Source organism: Akebia trifoliata, chromosome 8 (assembly GCF_017979445.1).
Source record: "Akebia trifoliata isolate Shusen 1 chromosome 8, ASM1797944v1, whole genome shotgun sequence".
In the NCBI taxonomy this organism is placed as follows: domain Eukaryota; kingdom Viridiplantae; phylum Streptophyta; class Magnoliopsida; order Ranunculales; family Lardizabalaceae; genus Akebia; species Akebia trifoliata.
The window spans coordinates 39,198,024-39,220,247 of NC_141382.1; the positions used below are offsets into that span (position 1 = coordinate 39,198,024).

General features: G+C 32.7%; 2 protein-coding genes, 1 long non-coding RNA gene and 1 other non-coding gene across 4 annotated transcripts in view; all 4 read left to right on the forward strand.

Moving 5' to 3' along the window:
* Positions 1–22,224, forward strand: part of LOC147396766 (uncharacterized) — a 77,032-nt gene that overhangs the window by 7,327 nt on the left and 47,481 nt on the right. The window lies entirely within an intron of this gene.
* Positions 7,569–13,825, forward strand: LOC147396767 (uncharacterized). The gene is made up of 2 exons (XM_086451923.1): positions 7,569–8,304; positions 13,239–13,825. The coding sequence occupies exons 1-2, from the start codon at positions 8,072–8,074 to the stop codon at positions 13,294–13,296; spliced, it is 291 nt and encodes a 96-aa protein (XP_086308049.1). The 5' UTR covers positions 7,569–8,071; the 3' UTR covers positions 13,297–13,825.
* Positions 14,995–15,068, forward strand: TRNAV-AAC (transfer RNA valine (anticodon AAC)). Its single transcript has one exon. It is a non-coding gene; the product is annotated as a tRNA-Val (tRNA).
* On the forward strand, positions 15,096–19,521 carry LOC147396769 (uncharacterized). Its single transcript, XR_015181190.1, has 4 exons — positions 15,096–15,639; positions 17,601–17,700; positions 17,814–17,901; positions 18,765–19,521. It is a non-coding gene; the product is annotated as an uncharacterized LOC147396769 (long non-coding RNA).

A 22,224-nucleotide genomic window follows, 5' to 3' on the forward strand; every position in this document is an offset into this window, starting at 1 on the left:
ATATTGAATTTATAAATAAAAAATATTTATTTGTTTATTTTCACAAAAATCCAAATAAATTGGAAATGTTTTTTATTTGACTCAATATATTTTTTAATTATACCACCTGTAAAGTTGTTAAAGGGTATTTCAGATATTTTCTTTAAAAAAATATTCAGAAGATCCTTAATAGGTAAATATTTTATTCAGAGGGACTTAAATGGTCCATATTCTTTTCCAAGGGACTAATTGGTACATATTCTCAATAAAGAGTCCTTCAAAGTCATTGTCCCAATAAAAAATAGAGAAATTTAGTCGGCAAACTTAACTATTGCTTTTTTATTACAAAAACTATCTTGAAGTCCTAACAACTCCAAGGAAACTTACTTTATGAAGTTTATTACTCACAAGACGTCACTTTATCAAGTTTGTTATTGAGCAAACCCTGAAGTGGGGATCCACGTCATAAAATTCAAATTTACGGGCTTACTTTGTTACTTAACATACCTTTAAGTGGATTCGAACAGTGTAGCGTCCAGAAACATGATCTGCTGATTCCAGGTTACAAAGGACAAAATTCTAAAAACTTTATAAAAAAAAATTTGAAAAAAAAAAATGTTAATTTTTCACTGTTGAATGTTAGCTTTAAATGCTAACCTCCATTTTCAACACCTATGATCAAAATCAAAAAGTGTTTTTTTTATTTATTTATTTTTTTTTTTTTTTTTTTTGGTTTAATCTGAGTTTTCCATGAAATGTAGAAGGCTGTGTTGCTGGATGGATAATTTGATAATCCATGAGGGCCCAACAATTCTTAGTAAGATTTGAAATCTTACCAAGTTAGTTATGATAACATGATTCATAAAGTAAAGTTTATTCAATTATCAAACTAAAGTAAGATAGTTTTTGTAATAAAATTGCACCTGATAGGTCTGCCCTGTAAATCTCTCATAAAAAAAAATACAATATATCAATCCAAGTGCTATATTAGAATATTATAAACTGTCTAATCAAACTTGATGAAAGTCTCAAATCAAAATTTTAATATCCAATTTGGGGACGGCATCTCTTTTTCTCTTTTAACTTATATGTAATAGAGACATTTACCGGGCAGACCCATCTGTTGTAATTTTATTACAAAAACAATCTTAATTTATTAAGTTTGTCACTTTAACAAACCTTACTTTAAGGATCATGTTACCATGACTTAATAAGTAAGATTTTAAACCTTAATAATGATCATTGGGCCCACATGGATAATCAAATTAGCAATCCAACAGTACACCCCTATAGATTTCATGTAAAAACTCAAATTCAAAAGAAAATTATTAAAAAAAGAAACATTTTTTTGAGTTTGATATAGGTGTTGAAATTGAATGACTATCGAACTCTCAAATTTAAAATTAAAGTGCAACTGTAAAACAAATATTTTATTTTTGATTTCTTTTTTCCAAGTTCTTAGAATTTTGTCCTTTATAACCCAATGACATCAAATCACATTTTTAAATACCACAAATTGATGCGGTTAGAATCTACTCCAAAGTATCTTAAGAAACAAATTAACATCGTAAATTTTAATTTTTGAAGTTGATCCCCGTGCCAAGGTTTTCTCGGTGACAAACTTGATAAAGTGAGGTTTGGTGGGTAACAAACATGATAAAGCAAGGTTCTCTTGAAATTATCAGAACTCATTTATTTTCTCTTCTCTTCTCTCTATTTCTTTCAATCCAAAAATAGCATAAATCCCAGTAATCACAATAATGTATAATTAGAGAAATTTGCCAACTCACGAACAAGAGATCTTAAAATTACCTTCATAGCACACTTTCAAATATTTTCCAAAATGCATTTTTTTTTCTTACTGTTATGGAAAATATTTATCTTTTTTAAAATCTAAAGATGATAAGGGAAAAAATCACCATTTCACCAAATTAAAATCATGGGCATTTACAATATTTACTAATAACCTTTCAAGTTTCAACCATCAAAAGAAAAAAGTTACCAAAAACGTTTGTTACCAACTTTCTAAATAGTTTAGAATGTGTATTGTCCCGATAAGTACGATGATCTCATCACACTTCTAATGCAATTCTGCAAACCCAAGTTTAATACAATCCCATTATATACCATCACATTTAGAGAGAAATTATTAAAATTAATTTATAGTGTTCTAGATGATGCAGATAATTGAGTTTGAGTATGATATATTTTGAAAATGAGGATATTGGTAGCATTTACGGAGCGGTGGATCCTTTGTTTTGATGTAGTCAAGGTGTTCCACTTCAGCTATTAATATGGTGGGAAACCATGGAGCATTCAGTTGAAAAATTATGGTTTGTGCTCCCAACTGATGCAATCAAGTCGCTATCGTGCTTATTTGGATAGAACTTGGTAAAGACTTTGAAAACAGTTGTCCGCTTCAAAATTTTGAAGGAACCCTCTACATTGGATTACACGCGGTATTTCTAAGGAGGTATTCCAAATTTTGGTGGAAATGTAAGGTTGTGAAATAAATTCAAAATGCCACATGACTTGTAACAAGGAGGGTTCCTTCAAATTTTGAAGCGGCTAGCCCGCTTCAAAGTCGGATTCTGTTTGAGTCCCCAGCCAATGGTTGTTATTTTGGCTGTCCCAATTGAAGATGCACAATAGTTTCATTCACTAAAGAAAAGAACTTGGGGCACAGGAGCGGATCCTTTGTGGCGCATTTCTTTTACACTATCGCACCATATAGCATTCTTTTCCGACAAGTGAGATAGTGTCATATTGACAAGACAAAAAAATTACTTCATTTAAATTTGGGAGTTGCCGTCGATTTTTTTTTTTTTTTTAAAACTATTTTTATTATTATTTTTTGAATTTTTTTTTTTTTTTGAAATCTGATCCAAATCATGAACCTTAGATGGTTGATGTTTTGTTTTATTCTATTCCATTTTCTCAATGTGGCACTCTCTTGATTGTGAAAAAAGTGTTATCGGGCATTACAAGAAAAACATGTTACATAGAATATGCTCCCTTGAGGCATTGGGAGTCGTCAAGTCATGAGAGAGAGAGAGATGATAAGTTGAAGATGAAAAAAAAATTAGGAATTTCTAAGGGAGAATGATCATGAAGGCTTGCTTTTAAAAATATTTACTACCTGACATGGAATACAGACCATGAAGAACAAGTTTATAAAAAAAATGTCCTCTTAAGAGCATTTCAGAGGATTTTTTAATAAAATACTTGAAATACCCTTGAACCATCATTTCACTTTAAAACCCTCTTAAATAATCTCGATGAAATTAGCTTTTACATTTTTTTTAATGAAATACCCTCCACATATAAATAAATAAAAACTACTATTAATTAAAATTGATGACAATCCCATTGATCTTGGCCTATCATAATTCATATCTTTGAATACATTTGAAAAAATGTAGGCTCTCCGGTCAAGGGCCCACTTTCATAAGAAAGGGGCCCAATACCTTAGTCTTGAAAATGTTTTGTGGTGGGTGCACTAGTGTAGGGAATTTTAAAAGACATTTTTTTGGAAATGATTTTTCAACCTCTACCCTTTTGATCAAGTCGAAACTCAATATACTGGAAGTAGAGGAGGGTTTGCATCACATCTTGGGATTGTTCTAGAAAAGGAAAAATAAAAACAATAAAAAAAGTTAAAGGAGAGAAGTAGAAGAGGAAAATGTTGGAGGGGAGAAAGATGGGGGTTACTTTCTTTTTTTCTTAAGTCCTTACTTTACCTTTCTTGACTTGATTTCCTTTGTGTCTTTTTTTAGCCTTTAAGATGAACTACTTGATCTTAGTCTTGATATGCTTATAGAGTAGATGTTTTAGTGGTTGATGGATGTAAGTATGAGATTTGAGAGAGAGAGAGAGAGAGAGAAAGGTTTTAGTGGTTGATGGATGTAAGTATGAGATTTGAGAGAGAGAGAGAGAAAGAGAGGGAGTTGAGAGGGTGTGAGACTTGATAGGAGGTTCAAGTCTTGGAGAGAAATTGTGGTGAGAATGGGAGGTTTATAAGATTTTTTAGGAGTAAAATGGGGTGAAAAGTTGAAAAGTGATAGAATAGTGTGAGGTTTGTGAATGGAATGTATGTAAATTAAAGGTAATGGAAGGACATTTGTAGAAGAGAGTATAAATGGGTTGCTTGTTATCCAAATGAGTTGGATCTTTCAACTCATATGAATTGAGTGTTAGGTGAATTGAATGGAATCGATTTTGATTAGAAAAATAAGGGTGTAAGAGGGTGATGTTGATTTTTTTAGGAGGTAGAGGATATGGTGACATGTGTCAAAGAGGTATGAGAGGTGTGTGTTAGGTAAGTTCATTAAAAAGAAGGGGTGATTTATGATGAGAGATTTGTAGAAAATGATGGGGTAGATTATGACATAGGTGTGGGTTGAGATGTGGGTATGTTATTTTTTTTTAAAAAGGTAATAGGGTTGATAAATGGATTAGGGAGATGGATGGTGGTGGTGACATGTGTCCCATTTTGATGATCTTGGTTATTGGTTGTGATCATTGGGCGTGAATTGAGATTTGGGTTGAGATTTTTGGTTGGATTGAGAGGTGAGATGGTTTAGGTCCAATGAGCTTAGGGGTTGAGTTGGATTTGATTACGTTAGGGTATGTATAAGATTGAGTTGGGAATGTATATGATTGTGATGGGTTGAAAGGTGAGGTGGGGAGGGTTATGTGGGTGGAAAGTTTTTAGCTCATGGGCTAAGCTAAAAGGGGTCTTAAGACCATTTATTTGAAATAACACAAATTTTTTTAGGGTTTGGGCTTTGAGGTCCATTCTGATTTTCATGTATTTTTTGGCACTTTGCGTTGAGGGCATGTTCAAATTTAGGTGTCTACAGGAGTATATCATCATCTTTAAAACATGAAAGGCAATTGCTTGATTTTCATCATAACCTGTTGTGGTACCTCAAAATTACCTTTTAAGGTTCTGATTTTATGGGGCCAATGTTTTATAAACTTGATTAAGATTTTTAAAACATGGGAGAGTCATCTATGTTCTTAGACGAGTCCATGTGATGGACAAACACATTGACTCTCTTGCTTGGTTACCTATCAATCACCTTGGTGTGGGACAAGTTTTAAAACCATGTACCCAATGCACTACAAATGGTAACTCGATTTTGAGTTCAGCAAACAATGGTTGATTTTCTATGTTGATCATCTATTATAGATGTTAGAAACACGATGAAGAACAAATCGCATACAGACTTGAGAGAAAATCAAAAAATTTCTTACCTTTGGCTTATAACGAGGTTAATCGAAGCCTGATCAGACATTTTTCCTTGTGTTTGGTGGATTTCTGTGAGTAAATTGAAGAGTAAAGTGATTATAGGATTTATGGATGATAAATTGATGATATATTTGAGTTCAACAACAGATTTTTACCTTTGAAAGTGAATGGAGGTTGATCGGGCTTCGAACAAAGGTCTGTGGTCGATGCAATATCGTGCCCTAACCCCAAACAAAAGAGGAGAGGATATATTGGATTTCTGTCGAGAGCGAAAACGAAAGAGGAATGCAATGTAACAGTTTTCATGTTTTGTAATGGGAGGTAATTTCAATAATTCACATGAATCATTTTTTAGGTGATGACTTTCCACAATGGCTTTCGCACAAAATCAGCCTTGGACCTGCTTTATAAAACTCGGTTTTTAGCTTTTAAAAAAAAGTGGCAGAAGCAAAAGTTGTCCTAACAAACATGACTTTTGCTGCACAAAACTATAAAAGCTCTAAAAGCCGACGAAAAAATCCCTAACAAACAGATTCCTAATTTTACTTTAAAAAAAAAAAAATTAAAAAGAAAAAGTCAGAAAGAAGCAATGAGTGAGATGCCAACAAAATCAAACTTATCTCAATCAAACCACTGTCTTTATCAATGACTCAATGCTGCCTAAATAAAAAAACCGAAAAACAACAAAAACCGGTGATGTTGTTCATTGTATTATTTATTAAAAGACTACCAATAGGTTAGTGTCATGGCTGCTTGCACTCATAATTGAAGACTTAAGACAGACAAAAACTGGGCATTTACGTACTTTGAATGTAAACATATATATATATTTAGAGAATAACTAATTATAATTTGTTTTTGACATAATCCTCTTATTTGTTGAATATTTGAGATACACACCCTTGACACTATTGTTTTCTCTTTTAAACTATTGAAAGTGATATAAATGCCTTCATCTTCTCAATGCTATACTCAAAGAATAATGATGAATGCATGCAATTTTGGTATGCAGTTAGATATGTGGCTTACATATGGTAAGGTCACATAAACACGCATGTTTTTTTTTGTTGTATTCTGATGAAAAAGATCTATAATTCTATGCACTTACCACATCAATTGTGTACCAAAATCACGTGCATTCTTCACTACTCATAGCTAAAATATTAAGAACAAGTCCTTTGTAGCACTTTTTCTATAACTCTGTAATGTTTTTCAATGATTTATAGATCGCATCAACATGTTAACAAAATCTAGCTGTTAAAATTTGAGAGTTCAATCTTATTATTTTCAAAAGTCCTCGATCAATTTTTTTTTTAGAAGTCTTTTTTTTTCTTTATTTATAATATTTTTTTTATATAATCTAAGGTATGAACCCTAGAGGCTTGTGGTATTATTTTTTTTCAACTTGGCATTCTTAATTGTAAAATAAATGATATAGGGAGCTACCAAAAAAAAAAAAAAAACCTTACAAAGGATTTTCTTCCCAAAATCGATTTTTCTTCCTAAAAGTCAAGATGGCCCGATGCATTTTGGGTGTAAAAAAATTATAACCTAAGTTTGACTTATCTAATGGTGAGGTCGGATTGGACTAAAATGAGAAACACCTATGCAAGTATTCGTGCTTATTGGCTGCACCCAATTTCAAACCTATGTATATTGGTATGATATAATAATATATATCAAAAATAAAATTATAATATAAGGTACCAAGTGAACTCCAGAAAGGCTTCGCCCACAATCTCGAGCCCTGAACCTAACCATGGAGCAAGCTTATCCTAACCTAGTTTGATTACTAAATGAGCCTAGTAACACTATCCAAACCTAGTACACGATAAATTAAACCAAAATTGACCCAAAATCTTATCCAGGATTTTTTTATTTTTTTTCAATTTTTTCGACGACATCATCTTCAACATATTTTCTAGATTTATTTATTTATTTTATGTTTTAACTTATCATTTTTAAAATTTTCAAAAAACCTATCTTGCCATTATCACAAAATTCTTCCATTTTTTTTTTTTTAAATCCTGAAATTCTCTAAATAAGAGACTAGCTAATTAAAATTTCCAATTATTTATCAATTGAATTTGAATCCACTCCGAATAATTACCGAATCTAAACTTTGTTAAGAGGTTTGAAGGTTGGAAAATAGAATCTTGTCTAGAACAACATTTCCTCACTTGGATAATACAACGAGATATCAAACATTTACCAAAACTCAGAGGGGCATATTCCAAATTATCAAAACCTGGAGGGGAATGAAGTAAATGTTACCATATTTGGAGGTTTGAAAGTTAAAAACTTAAAAGACTCTTTAATTAGCTGGTCAGTCTTCCCTTATATAAAGTCAACGTAATTCGTCAAACCAAAATTCGATCATTTTCCAATCCTCTTTCCTTCTCAAGATTTTTATTTTTGATGATTTTCTTCAACGATTGTGTAATCGATCGAATCTCTCATTTTGTCTGCGATTTTCTTCCGTTTTTGCTGATCTTTCGCAGTGAAAATCTGATTTCTGGCGAAAAGATTCATACTTTCTTTGTTGAAGATTTCTCTCCTTTTCCACAATTCATGAGTCGAAAACTGAAATCAAATCTACAATCTCTCTGAAAACGAGTAGATTTTATTTGTATTTGAAGATCTGCTGTGAATCCACGCAATCTACCGAGAATTTCATGTTTAGGGTTCAATTTTGATTTTCGGTAATTGGAGAAAATGGATTTATTTACGAATTATCGAAAATCTCTAGCTTTTCTGTTCTTCAGTGATTGCCGATTACGGTTTTTCTTGAGTTGATGGATCGATTTTTCTGCAAATTGTGCAATTCTTTACTGATCGATGGATAAGGAAATTGCGAACCCTAATAACTGCAAAAGCAAGCAACATGTCACATTAGATTCTCCGAAAATAGAAGTTGGTGTCAGTAGGGGGGAGGAGGATGAGGAGTCAAATTCTTTGTTATCGCCTCGAAAAGGTGGAATGTCGAAGAAGCCAAGGAAATCGAGTAGGAAAGTGCAATGGAATGATAGGAATGGTAATAAGCTTGTCGAAATTTTGGAATTTCAACCGAGGTATTGTTGCTTGGTTATGATCTCATCACTTTTGCTACTCTTCATGTTGGTTCAAATGCATAATTACTAATAAAAGATAAGTGTTTTTTTTTTTTTTTTGGCATTCAGATTGTTTTAATTTCTGCTAGTTTGGCGTCGTTTGCCAGTCTTTACTATGCTTAAATATAAAGGTGGTCTTATGATTTTGCTACAAGAGGTATTAAGTAGGTTTTTCATGTGGAGAGTTTAAGCTCCTTTAGATTCTAAATCTAAATATGTGTAATTTGGTTATGAAATTTGGTGCCAAGAAGTAAAAGGAGGAATCTTAAATTTGTTAATGAAGAATGGAAAGTTTCAGGATGGCAAGCTCAAGTTAAGTTTTAAACTTGCCAAATATCGGAAATGTACTCATTTATAATTTTTGTTCCCAATATTTATAATTCAATTTATTTTTAACCTCCTGTGGCCAATTGAGGCATTTTATGGTGTAGTAGCATTTACAAGAAGTGAAAAATACGATGCTATGTATAACAAATTGATCTAAAGATGAGTTGCTAAATGAGGGTATGGACATAAGATTGAGTGTGTGCGATTCAAGGGATGTGGGTTTGTGTCATCTTTTTTGCTATTGGATGGGGGTATTGTGATTCTTTAGGGAAAAGTGATCATTGAAGTTGCTTTACATTGCTGGGAGACTTCCTATTTTGATTCTATGTAGTTGTCTAGGAGATGAATTGTGCTGGGTGTATACTGGAGTTGATGAACTCACTCATTATACCATTCATAAAGGTCAAGTTTGGGAGGCATTAGATGAATTACAGGCTACTAAGATTTCTTTGGGTGCAATGAAGGAATTTGATTGTGATTTTTGACTATATTTTCTCTTGAAAAAAAAATGGGTTGTATTATGGTATCTGCACACATGAGAACTTTGGTTTTTTACCAGGGATTTTCTTATAGATTTCCCTCTAGAAGGTGGCTTATTCACATGGACAATTAATGAACAAACTCCTATGCTTTTAAGATTGTATAGATTCCGTAGAATCAGAAGTTGGGAGGAACATTTGTATGCTGTAGCCAGTTGGTCATAGCCAGACTGACTTTTGATCATCCCACTATTCTGTTAGATTATTGAGGTTTTTTTGCTTTTACCTTGCATGTTCCCATTAAAAACATCTGGTCTCAAGTTCCGAATTTTTACAAGAAGTTGGGAGAATGGTCGAGGTTGTTCCCCTTTGAAGGACAAGCAAAGTATATTTTCAGGAGAAAGTTAAAATTCCTTAAAGAAAGATCAAATTGTGGATTAAGGAGTAGTTTGGTGGGTGGACACATCAAAACAAATCTGCTTCTTGATGAAATTTCTATGCAAGATAGTTATGAAGATTTGAGCTCTTTCTCTTTGGTGGAAAGGCACAAAAGAAATTTTGAAGGTAGTGAAATTGGATGAGATTAGTTGGAAGCAAAAATTCTAGGATTCATTTGTTGAGTGAGGGCGATAATAGCGAAGTTTTTCATCATACATCCAATGCCCTTAGGACAATTAGCCAATAGATTCAATCTTAAGATTAATGGATGGAATGTTGAGGGAGACAAGGAGATTAGTAAGGGAGTGGTAGAGTTTTATCCAAAGCTGAGTCGATTCGTCTATATTAGTCCAGATATCATTTTCATTCGGTTGATGTGGTTGACATTGGGTTATTGCAGTTGGGCTATCATTGTCTTTATCGATCTCTTCCTGTTGATGGTACAATTTTTGAAACTTTAAATTGTTAATAGTATACACTGGACCAAGCCATGGCACTTTATGGCTGGCCCCACCGATTAAATATCAGGGACCCATTAGAATCACCAAAAGGCCTTGGCTTTACTAAGCTAGCTCATTTGGTGAGGTTAAAATTATCATGTTCAAGCCTCCCCTCCCCCCTAGCTTGTTTTGGCCTGACTCAGAACATCAAAACTTCCCTGGGATTGTGTACTTTTTCCTGCCCATATTAATTATGTATGTTATGCTACAAAGAAATCACCAATTCCTGTAATTTTCCATAACCAACTGGTGTATGTAATCTTAATTAATTGATTTTCATGAAGTTTATCTAGCTCAAAATCTCCTTGACTCAGATTTTGGTCCTTCTAATCATGTGGTAGGTTCTCCACTGTAGCCAGCCTTAACAAGATAAGCAATTTAATGGCTTTGCTTTTGTTTCCATTTGCCCTGGAAAGGGAGAGTCCTTGTAGCAAATAATAGTTGTTCTGGCTATGAACTTGATATTTGTAGGAGAAACTGTTTGAAGTAGGTACCATGGATTTTTTTAATTTATTTTTTCACTTCATAGAATCTAATAACAACAAAGATTATTGAGAGCAGCTGTATGGTTGAAATCTTCTTTACCTAACTTCTAGACTGCACCTCTTTTCTGATATGTCTTTTATTTGTAATATTGCATTTTCAAGCAAAATCAGCCTTGCTAATTTTGTTTTAAAACATTGCACCCCTATGGTAGGAAATCCAAGTTCTTATTGTATTTTCTTTTTTGTAAGTTTGAATTATTATCATCATCTTTTCTTTTTATCAAATGTAACTCTAGACATCGAAATTGTTTATGTGAATTGGTCAAATAGTGAAGTCACTCTTTCTCCTTTGGTTACAAATCACCCAAGTATTGGTTTTTCTCACATCAGGTTCATTTAATATTGCCTTCTTTGATCATTCTACTGAATTTTACTTGGGGGTACTTTCTAAAAGAAAAAAAAAAAAAAGATAATGCCGAATTGTGTAAAAAAAACTATATTCAATGATTGAGACATAATTTAGCAGGAAGAGAAAATATTTGCTTGATTAATTAGCTTGAGACACTTATTGCCTATAATTCACCTGAAACTTTCAAGCCTAAAGTTGTTCCCGATGTTGTTTGCTCTATTAATTAGCTCGAGACACTTATATATTAGTTGGCATCTTGACGTAGGACATCTAAATGAGGAAGACCGGAATTTTCAGACCTAGTTGACTCAGTCAAACATGGTCAACTCGGGTTTAACCAGTCTAGTTCGGGTTGACCCGGTTGGGTCAATACTCAACCCAATTTTGATTTTAGTCATATGCCTTTAGGTTATTTCAGTTTTAAGTTATCTAGAAGTTGGTTAGTTTCTATTTAAACTTCAAGAAGTTTCTATTTTGTTTAGGTTGTAATTTGTTTTCTAGTTTCCATTTTTGTTCTAATTTCGTTTTTATTTTTTAGGCTATTATTAGAAATGCTTAGAAGTGAAATTGAGTGATAATAGGTTTAGAAAGTTTTTATCATATTATAAATAGGTTAGGAAAGTTACTTTTTGATATTTTAGAATTTTACCAAGTTGTTATGATGAAGTTATCTATATAAGGAGCTTCAAAAAGGAAATTTAATCAATTCAACTCTCTTTTACTGTATCTTAATTATTTTTCAGTTCTTTGCTTTATTTTCTTCCAAGTTATTGCTTATTCATCAATTAAATCTATTGATTTAAATTGATTTTGTGTGTTCCATTGAACACAAACTCTCAATTTCTTTCAAATATATTGATTCACATGCTTCTGCTACGTCACATCTCTAAAGTATTGAACATTTACAAAGTTATCTAATCATTCTCAATTTCATATTTTGGATGTACTTTTTCCGTAAATGTGTTGTGTACACATTTTTAGAGTATTGAACGGGATAAGATTGTTATGAACCCAGGCATAGTTACACTTGTGTTACATTATTGTTATTGTTAATAGCCAACCCCGAATCTTTGGGATAAGACTTCAAAGATGATGATGATGATGATTATATCTGGGGATAGGAACTACAAGGATATAAGATAGGATATGTTTAAAGCCAAATGTATGCTAAAAATTTTCTAAGTTAGTCATTCTGTTGAATGGTAAATAATTGACATGCCATTGACTGCATTGTGAAGATTTTACGTTTTAATTGTGACAAGCTACTGGATCCAACTTCGTATCACAGTTTAGTTGGATCTTTGAACACTTGTTCAGTTTACGAGTATAACTTTAAGCTTCTTTAAGTCTTAACTTACTAGAGATAATGAAGAAATTTTGATTGTTTGGGTCATTAAGAAATTGTAGTATTTGGGGCATTATCCAAAAAAATTGGGGTCGGCTGAACCAATCCTGTTCTCCTTTCAATTCTCTCTAAATCCATGTCTTCTATTGTTGCAAGTGTGTTCATAACTGCCCCCTCTACCTCAATCCAAGTTCTTTTTGGTTTCCTCTTGCACCTTTAGAACTTTTAACTCACATTCCTTTTAGCTGGGGCTGTAATCTGCCTTCATTGCGCATGAACAACAAACTATCTCAATCAACCTTCTTAGTTTATCACGTAATGGGGCTACTCCTAAATTTTTACTAAAGCGTTCATTTCTATTGTACTCTCAAATCTTGATCTATTGTGGAGTTATTTGATTGTTCATATTCGTCATGGTATCAACAAAGTATTGAACAGTTCTCCCAATTCTTTAAAGTTTTTTGTCACAACCTGAAGTGTCCAAACAAGTGTTCCACAAAATTACATTTGTTTTTGAAAAAGACAAATTCTGTGAGTCCCAATTTCTTCAATTTTGAAACCGAGCTTTGAGAAATAATAGATCTATATTTTCTCAATGAAGTTACGTATGTCCTTCCATGTAATTCAATTCTACAAGGTTGGGCACCAGGATTCAATCTGTATACTGCTGTCACCATAGCTACTAATGTTCTGTTATAAAGGCACCTCATTGCAACAATTTTTTAGCCTTGGAAGAAAGAAAAACTTTCAAGAATTGAGTACTTTCACTTGTCTTTTATATGGAATATAAGTGTATATTCTATTTGATGATTTTTTTTTTTTTTTGGTTGCCATGAAGAAGTGTGGCCGAGCATTTGTGATGATTTTTTACTCGTTTTTTATCTTATTAATCTCAACTATTCATGATCTTAGTGATACAAGCGACACTGACGAAGAGGATTCGGATTCTTGCATCTGTACCATAATGTAGCTGCTACTCAACAAACCATTTTATCAGCATTTATTTTGCTTGGACACGGTATCAATGGGCTTAACTTGCAGCTCCTACTGAGAAGGAAGGATTAAAGAACTCATTAAACAAGAAAAAGCAAAGCTCTCCTGTTTTCCATAATCAGAAGTGAAAGTTGATTAAATGTTAAAGTTTTAGTTGAGATGGGAACTCAAATCCGCAGAATTCAGCTGTGGATCGACGAGACTTGGTACAGAAGACGATAAAAAAGAGAGTAATAGCTAGCTTTGTAACAGGTAAACATGGTATTTATACTTTATAATCATTTTGTGTGAAGCTGTAAGTACACTCCAATGCGCTCATCTTGTCATTTTGTAGCAAAAATCTGCATTATTTGTGGAGGTTAAAGGCTTCACCTTCGTAAATCTGACAATGAAAACGGCTGGACACTCCCAACCCCGCTTTCGAGGATTTGTAATCAACAATAAGGGATGAATTTTATCTTTGATGTAGACTTCTTTCCTGCAATGAATGTGGTGAATGAATTTCAGACTGTTCCATTGGAATGGATGTTTTGCGCACAAGTCATGGCCCCCCAAATATGATGATAGCCCATACCTCTGACAATTGGATTCTCCTTGTCTGTCGATTGGATCAGAAAATGAGTGTCTGTTGACAATTTTTCTATTTATCATAATTTTTTTAGTCTCCAAAATCTGAGGAAGATAAATTGAGCATTCGAGAAGTTTTATATTAATAAATTGAACGTAACAAAGATGAGAATGTTTTGAAAAAGATGAGTGGAAAGACAAAATTAGAAATGGATGTTTTCAAGAAAATTTGGGGAGAAATTTTATATTAATAAATTGAACGTAACAAAATGAGAATGTTTTGAAAAAGATGAGTGGAAAGACAAAATTAGAAATGGATGTTTTCAAGAAAATTTAGGGTGTGTTTGTTATTGATTTCAACTTTTACTTAAGGATTCTAAAGTACAGGAGAATCAGAAGTTCAGGGCCTCGGAAGTTGTTTCCAAAAGAATCTTTTTTGTCACAGAAGCTAGAGAAAAAATAGTTGAAGTAGTAGAGAGGTCGAATTGAGTATGTTGTTTACCCCAAATAAAAGAAATATTCTTGTTGAAAGTTTTAGAAATGTGAGAGTGAAAGGAAGATTTATACTACTCTCTAAGGTATTTCATATTATTCTTATTTTTGGATTGAAACTCGTATGTTAGGGTATTGTGTGTCAATTTATATCCAGTACCGTCATCTATTCATGCCTTACTTCAGTAAGTGCGATTCTTATTTTGAGACTTAAAGAGTCAGGATCACAAATTGATTGTAATTAGCTTTCGCACTCCATTAGTTTTTAGTATTATTTATATATTTTCGTTGTTTTATAACTATTTAACATGATATGTTTTCTTATTATTATTATATATTATCATGGGATAGGATGGTTAATCATTCCTAGAGATCTAACATAAGAATCTTTGGGATTTGTATTGGATTTTGGGGCATGACAAAATTTTCTAAGATGACTCAATCTCGTTTTATAGACGAAACATGAAAATGAGTTTAAAAATCATGATTATGACTCAAATCCACTGTTTTCATGTCCTGTTTTTAAGTTTTGTTAAGATTGTCACCTTTAGTTGTGATTGAAGAGAGGTTGTCACGATTTATAATGATTAATTAATTTACAACAAAATTAACAAAAGGTGTCGTGGTGTAGTTGGTTATCACGTCAGTCTAACACACTGAAGGTCTCCGGTTCGAACCCGGGCGACGCCATCATTGTTTGTTTTTTCTTTTAAACAAACCAAGAACCTAAATATAATATTATAAATTACAAGGATCCCAAACCATTTTAGTAAAATTACAGGGACTTCGATTCATCCATAAAACCATAAACCCAACAAAGGGAACGAAACAAACTAAAACCCACATTTCTGTTCTTCTCTCCATAGCTTCAACTCTGCAACAATGGCATCAGCAGCAATGATAACTCGATCCATCATCATCTCTCGCTGCTCTCCCTCCACTCTCTTCCTTCCCAAACGCTTTCTCTCTTTCTCTTATTCTTCTTCTATAGCTCAAGCCCAAGCGACATTCGGTACTTCTCTCTCATGCGGTCCGACTCTTCGAGCCTGGTGCGACCCGGTTGACCCCGGTTCGATTCAGGGTTCATATATCGTTTGGGGATTCGGCTTATTCTCCATTGAACTCGGGTTCGAATTACAGCGATAGACCACCTACTGAGATGGCGCCATTGTTCCCTGATTGTGATTATGAGCATTGGCTGATAGTGATGGGGAATCCTGGTGGTGAGGGTGCTACGAAGCAACAGATGATTGATTGGAAGGTAATTGGTACTGTGTTAGAGATAAAGAGAGTAATAGACATTTAGTTGGTATTTTTGTTATTGGTTTTGTTTGGATTTAGGGTTTTTCAGGAATTTAGTTGTTTGTTTTTATTTTTGTTTTTTTGCTTGGTAGGAAAAATGGGAGTTTTTTCAATGAAATTATTAGGGTTTATTGTTTGTCACTATGTGTTTGAGACAATCCATTTAACTTGATTTATATTGATTGATTTATATATGTTAAAATTAAAATAATATATATTAGAAAATGTTTAGTCATAAAATAATGTTTTATCTATATGATAAATATTTCAATTCTAAAAAAATTTATTTTAATCAAAATCCCTGTTGACTTTGATGAGTTTTACCGACTCGTCCGAGATTTTCAAAGTACCGTCCGAGATATCTTGTTTATCTCATGAGATGATGTGAATGTTGAGACACCTTGCATATCCGTATCGTTGCTAAACGAGCCCGAGATCGGACAAGATTTAAAACCATGCATCTGATTCCATTTGGGAGTGTTTGGATGTGGACATAGTGCTGTTTCAGGTTGGTTAAATCCTGGATAAGAACTATTTGCTAATTGGATGTAAGATTGAAGTTTGTGCTAGATGTACTTAGCAGAAAACCAGTGTCCCTAGATTTCAAATATATATATATATATAGGGGGGGCGTTCAATGGCCAACTTTTTGGCAAAACATTTTTCAAAACATGGGTTAGAGGTTTTGGAATGGGCTGATTTTTGGTGAGGATGATCTCTACGGTGAGGAGATCATCATCACCAAAAATCAGCCCATTCCAAAACTTCTAACCCCATCAAAAACAGTTTACAAAAAATGGACGATCCACGATTTTTCAACTTGTAAACATGGGTTAGAAGTTTTGGAATGGGCTGATTTTTGGTGAGGATGATCTCCTCACCGTAGAGATCGTCCTCACAAAAAATCAGCCCATTCCAAAACCTCTAACCCATGTTTTGAAAAATGTTTTGCCAAAAATTTGCTATTGAACGCTACCCATATATATATATATGTTCTTTTCTCACATAAACTAGTGGAACACATTCTTCATTAGAACCTCCAATCCTTCTGTTAGGGCTGCCGCTCTTGCCCTCAATCCTCACTTTAGTGCTTTGGAAGCAAATCCTTCTCCGATCCCCACTCTCAAAATTTGGGAACCCACTCCCAAAATTTTAAAACTTACTCTTTATGAAGACTCCCATTCTATCCATCACATTAACTATTTTTTTTTAATTTCTTAAATAATTATTAGTTATGTATGTCTTCAAAAACAAACATTGCAATGAAATATTGGTGAATATTACAATTAGAAAACAATAATGTAATGGTGAAAATTTTTAAAATATTACTATATTTACAGAATTAATCTGAAACCTTTGAAGTAGAAGAAACTTCAATCATTGAAATATTTCTTGATTATTCAATTATTATTGATCAATGTTGTGTTGTTGTAACTATACCAGTCAAGTTATATAAATAGTACAAAAAAATATGACCAATCCATGGACATAGGGTGAATGAAAATACAATAGTAGACACAAGAATTTTTTTTTAATCAATATGAAATTTATTGAATAAAATATGTTTATTTTCTAAATTGTAAAAAGGTGTCTTTTGCAGCAAAGAGTAAGGGGTGATGGAATAAGTAAGCAAAGGAAGCATATAAAAATAATTTGATATTTGAGTTTATTACTTATATAACTATTTGGAAGCGCTCTACACCCTAAGATATTTTTTGAATTGGCACTCCTTCGTTCCCGTTCCAGCTCCCACCCTCGCACCCACACCCGCTATATGATTAGCTCACAAAGCCTAAAATCCAAACAACCAATTTGAGTTGAAAATAGGATTTATGAATTTTAGAGCTTCTATGATTTTTTAATCATTTTTTTATATATAATATGTATAATAAATGCATTGTTTTTATTATGATAAATCAGCGAAGAGGAAGCAAAGAAGAAAATTTACTATGTTTCTTGCGAGAGATATTTTGGTTTTGGATGTTCGATAGATGAAGAAACCACAAATATAAGCTTGAAGGTTTGTTCTTTGTTTTTTGTTTTTTGTTTTTTTTTTTAGTAATCCACAGTTCAGAGATATTGAATATTGGATTGGGTCTGCATTTGTGCTTAGTTGCTTGCCTTTCTCTGTAGGTCTGCATGGTGTTCTGTTTGTGCTTCCAGATTCATTTGTCGATGTGGAGAACAAGGACTATGGAGATGAGATTTTGAGAGCTTGAGAGTAAATCACACAATTTTACATCTTTTATGAGAAATTTATCTTTGTTTTTGTTATCTGATATTACTAACACAAAGTTCTATTTGAATTCCTTATGTTTTGTGTTTCATGCATGGTTTTAAAACTCGTTTTGACATCTCATCTCGGATGAGATTTTTTTTTAAAAAGGCTTAGACTTAGAACAAACCATGTCTTTGAGACAACTTGTCAACTCTTCTCATTGGTGGACAATACTGAGACAACTCGAAAGAGTCGTCTCAATCTCGGACGAGATTTAAAACCATAGTTTCATGTTGACGCACTTTTTACTTGTTATAAGTCCATGTTTTACTAAATTGTTCGTCTCCATTCAACTCTTGATAATTATTGCTACAGTTAGCTTAAAACTTGGGTGTCATGCTTGGTGTTATGCTTTTTGTAGCCATTTCTTTCAAATCCTTGTATTGGGTATGAAGGTCAATCTTAAGTTGCACTTTTAGATCGAAGTAGGATTTATATTGTCCCTGAAGTAAGTATAAAACAATAAAAATGTTTCAGCATGAACGTTATTTCCTAGAAACAGATTGATAATGTGAATGTTGTACCTTATGTAACACTAACAGTCCATCTTGGCAAAGTGGAAAAGCCTTAAAAGGCAATGAATCACTTTGAATGCTAATGGACTCAAATCAAACCCATCTCTTAACTGTACTGGGCTTTGCATACTTAACAAAGTTGCAGAAGAACTGTGGAGATGAAACATGAATTTGTTTCACGGTGTTTGCATTTAGCTGTTGTGGCAGAGTTCATTAATGGACTGAAACTTATTTAATAAAACTTCCTTATAGTTTGTTTCACCATTCTGAGTTCATTTCTTTTTTCTGCAGCTGAACTGTTTGTAAATGGAGAGAGAGTTAAAAGATCACCTGTGAGAAAAAGAAGAGTGGAGGCAGTGACCCAAAGATCCCAAGACAGAACCAGGTACAATGGCAGGACCCAATATATGCACCGCAGAGAAAATCAACGATAAACCCTTCTACATCAAAAAACGGATTCAAAGCTTTGATATATCTACCAATACTTTCACACAAAAATAAAATAAAAAGAAGTCATCTTTGCTAAAGCTTTACATGCTGGAACTTATAAAGTGAATTGGATGAACCCAAATTCTATACTTCTTTTTGAAAGGTTTAGCAATCTGTATAGGAAATTTTGGGGGACCTTCTAATCTCAATGGATCCATTTATTTATTTTTATCAAATCTCAATATAATGATCCAAAACGGATCCAATAGCACAATCAGATCAGGACTGATGACTGGATTAAAATTGATTTGATATACAAAACAAAAATCATTCTCATTATTTAAACAAAATATATATGACATAATTAATGAACTTTGTATATTTTATTGGATGGGGACATGGTTGATCAAAGATCGATCTGATGGTTGGTTTATCAAATTGGATCTTTATTGGAAACCAAATCTGAGATCCAGTTTGAAACTTGAGTGCCCTAGCTAGCCTCTTGATGCATTTGGTTTGGAATTTTATCATGTACGGAAAGTATTTCCATGTACTAACCCATTAAGTATTCCAGCGGGTTGGCTCAGCAATAAAACAAGCTATGGAGGGTTTGCTCCTTCTCACCATATATGGTCAAAAGTGGATTGTCTTTTGATTTAGAGCATAACCAATGCATGACCTATTCCACTATCCATTCCCACTCAACTATCATTTTGGGTCGTGAAGTTATTATAGGGGTCTCCAATGCATGACTCATCCCATCACCCATTATAGGTCGTGAGATTTTCATGACCCAAAATGGATAGTACCACATGGCTTCTCCATTTTTTGGAGGAAAAAAAATTCGAACAATTGATTGAAAAATATTAAAATTTCAAACCGTTTGAAGTTTGGGTTGAACTTAAAAAATTATATATATATAGGGGAATGTTAACGTCCAAGACCTTACGGAACGTTGTCCAATAACTTTTTTAAAAAATAATATCCTTACTTATTTTGTCATTCAGTGAACAAGACAAATGGTATATTAATCTTTTTACATAACAAACGTTTATTTATTACTTCTTTTCTCTTTCATAATAAATGCTAAGGGCATTTAATCTTGAGAGATTTACGAGACCTATCTATTGCAATTCTATTAAAAAATCTCTTACTTTATCAAGTTTGTTACTTTAGCAAATCTTACTTTATGATTTAGACTACTATGAAAAACTTAGTAAGATTTCAAATATTACTAAGGGTTGTTGAGTCTATATGGATTATCAAATTAGAAATCCAACAACACAGAATACTAAGTTTCATAGAAAAACGCAAATAAAAAAAATATTTTTATTCAAAAATAATCTTTTTGATCTTTGATCGTAGGTGTTGAAAATGAATGGCTACCGAACTCCCAAATTTAAAACTAAAATTCAACAATGAAATTTAACTTCTTTTTTTTAATATATATTTTTTTTGGTTCCTAGAATTTTTTCCTTTATAATCTAGTGACATCATATCATGTTTTTGGATATAACAAATTGATAATATTAGAATCCCCTCCAAGGTATGTTGAGTAACAAATTAACTTCATAAATTTGCATTTTATGACATGGATTCCCACTCCACTCCAAGATTTGCTTGGTAACAAACTTGATAAAGTGAGATTTGGCGGGTAACAAACTTCATAAAGTAAGTTCCCTTGGAGTTGATAGAACTCCAAGGGAGTTTTTATAACAAAAATACAACTATTAGGTTTGCCTCATAAATCTCTCTTTAATCTTTAAACTTAAATGCCTTGTTGTAATAAATGATTTAGCAATTAATGCAAATAAATATTTATTGTATAAAATATCAACATACCCTTATTTATTTTCTTTAAAAGATAAAATGAATAGGGATATTATCATAAAAATAAAGTATTTGACAATATTAATATCCCCATAAGCCCATAGTTACCCATTAATGGAGATGGAGATGGGTATCCCTATTGGAGTTGCTCTTACTTGTTTGAGTTATAAATAAATAAAAAGTGCTAATTAAGAGGGAAAATTATAGATGGTTTCTTAATTTTTTGTTTGAATATGATGAAAAGTTCCTTTGAAAAAACAACCATTGATTCTAAGTTTAGATTGTTATAGAATGGGTGATTCTCAGATTTAATTTGTTACTCAATCATTCCTAAAGGTAGATAGTGTTACACTGATATCTTCATCTTTCTTCTTTCTTTTTGGAGTGCAAGCATGCAAATGGAGTGTAAGAGAGAGATTTTAAGTGATGGATTTAAATCATTTCTGCAATTTGTCGATCTCTTTATTTTATACATAAGCATTATTATTTTATTATAATATAGATTAATCCATATAATAAAATATAATTGTAGGATCCACACTTGTTACAGTTTTGTGGGATAAACCTCTCTCAAGTTACAATTTTGAGGGATCTATGTTATTTCCTTTAGTATTCACTCCCTCTAACTTCACTATATTTCCTCTTTAACCCATTTTATTATTTTCATTTTTATCATTTTAATCTCAAATTTTTTAATAATACCCCTCCAACATCATTTATGTTTATTTTATCCTCTAGGCATAGACCAACTCTAGTACATTTAAAATTTTAAAAATCGTTTATACCTTTGTAAATGAAAAATAGTCATGATAAAATGACGCCATATCACGTACACAATTGACATGGCAAGTGCATAGAACAATAGATATTTTTCTTTGAAATACATAAGGAAAAGATCAATGATTCCGTGCACTGCCATGTTGTGTATAAACTACAAACCGCATATGTGTTAACATGTCCTCTTAGCATTAGTCATGAAAAAAAGAAAAGACTAATGATAAATTAATGTGATAAATAAGACGTGATCGGTACGTGATTGACGTGGCAGGGTAGGTAATCGTAGATTTTTTCCTTGAGTATCCCCAAGAAAAAAGATTTATGGTTTTGTGCTCTTCCCATGTCAGCCGTGTAGTGTTTACCGTGTCGATTTATCACATCTCGGAAAGAAAAGAAAAAAAATCTGATTCAATCCATGGTTTCAAAACTTGTTCAAGATCGAGACGTATCGCCTGAGTTGTCTTGGTATCAGGCATGGACAAGATGAACAAGTCAATTTTTCGGACCAGATATAAAACCCTATATTTATTTTTCAAAATTTTGATGGAGATGTCTCAAACCTATCATAAAACTCGTCAGAGATCACTCAGCATCTGGCATGGACGAGACAAGACGCAAAACCGAGTTTTAAAACTATGATTCAAACTGGAGACTCGGTTGTATTTATGAAAACTCGCCGATTTGACTCTTTTTTAAACGAGAAATTGAGGTGCTC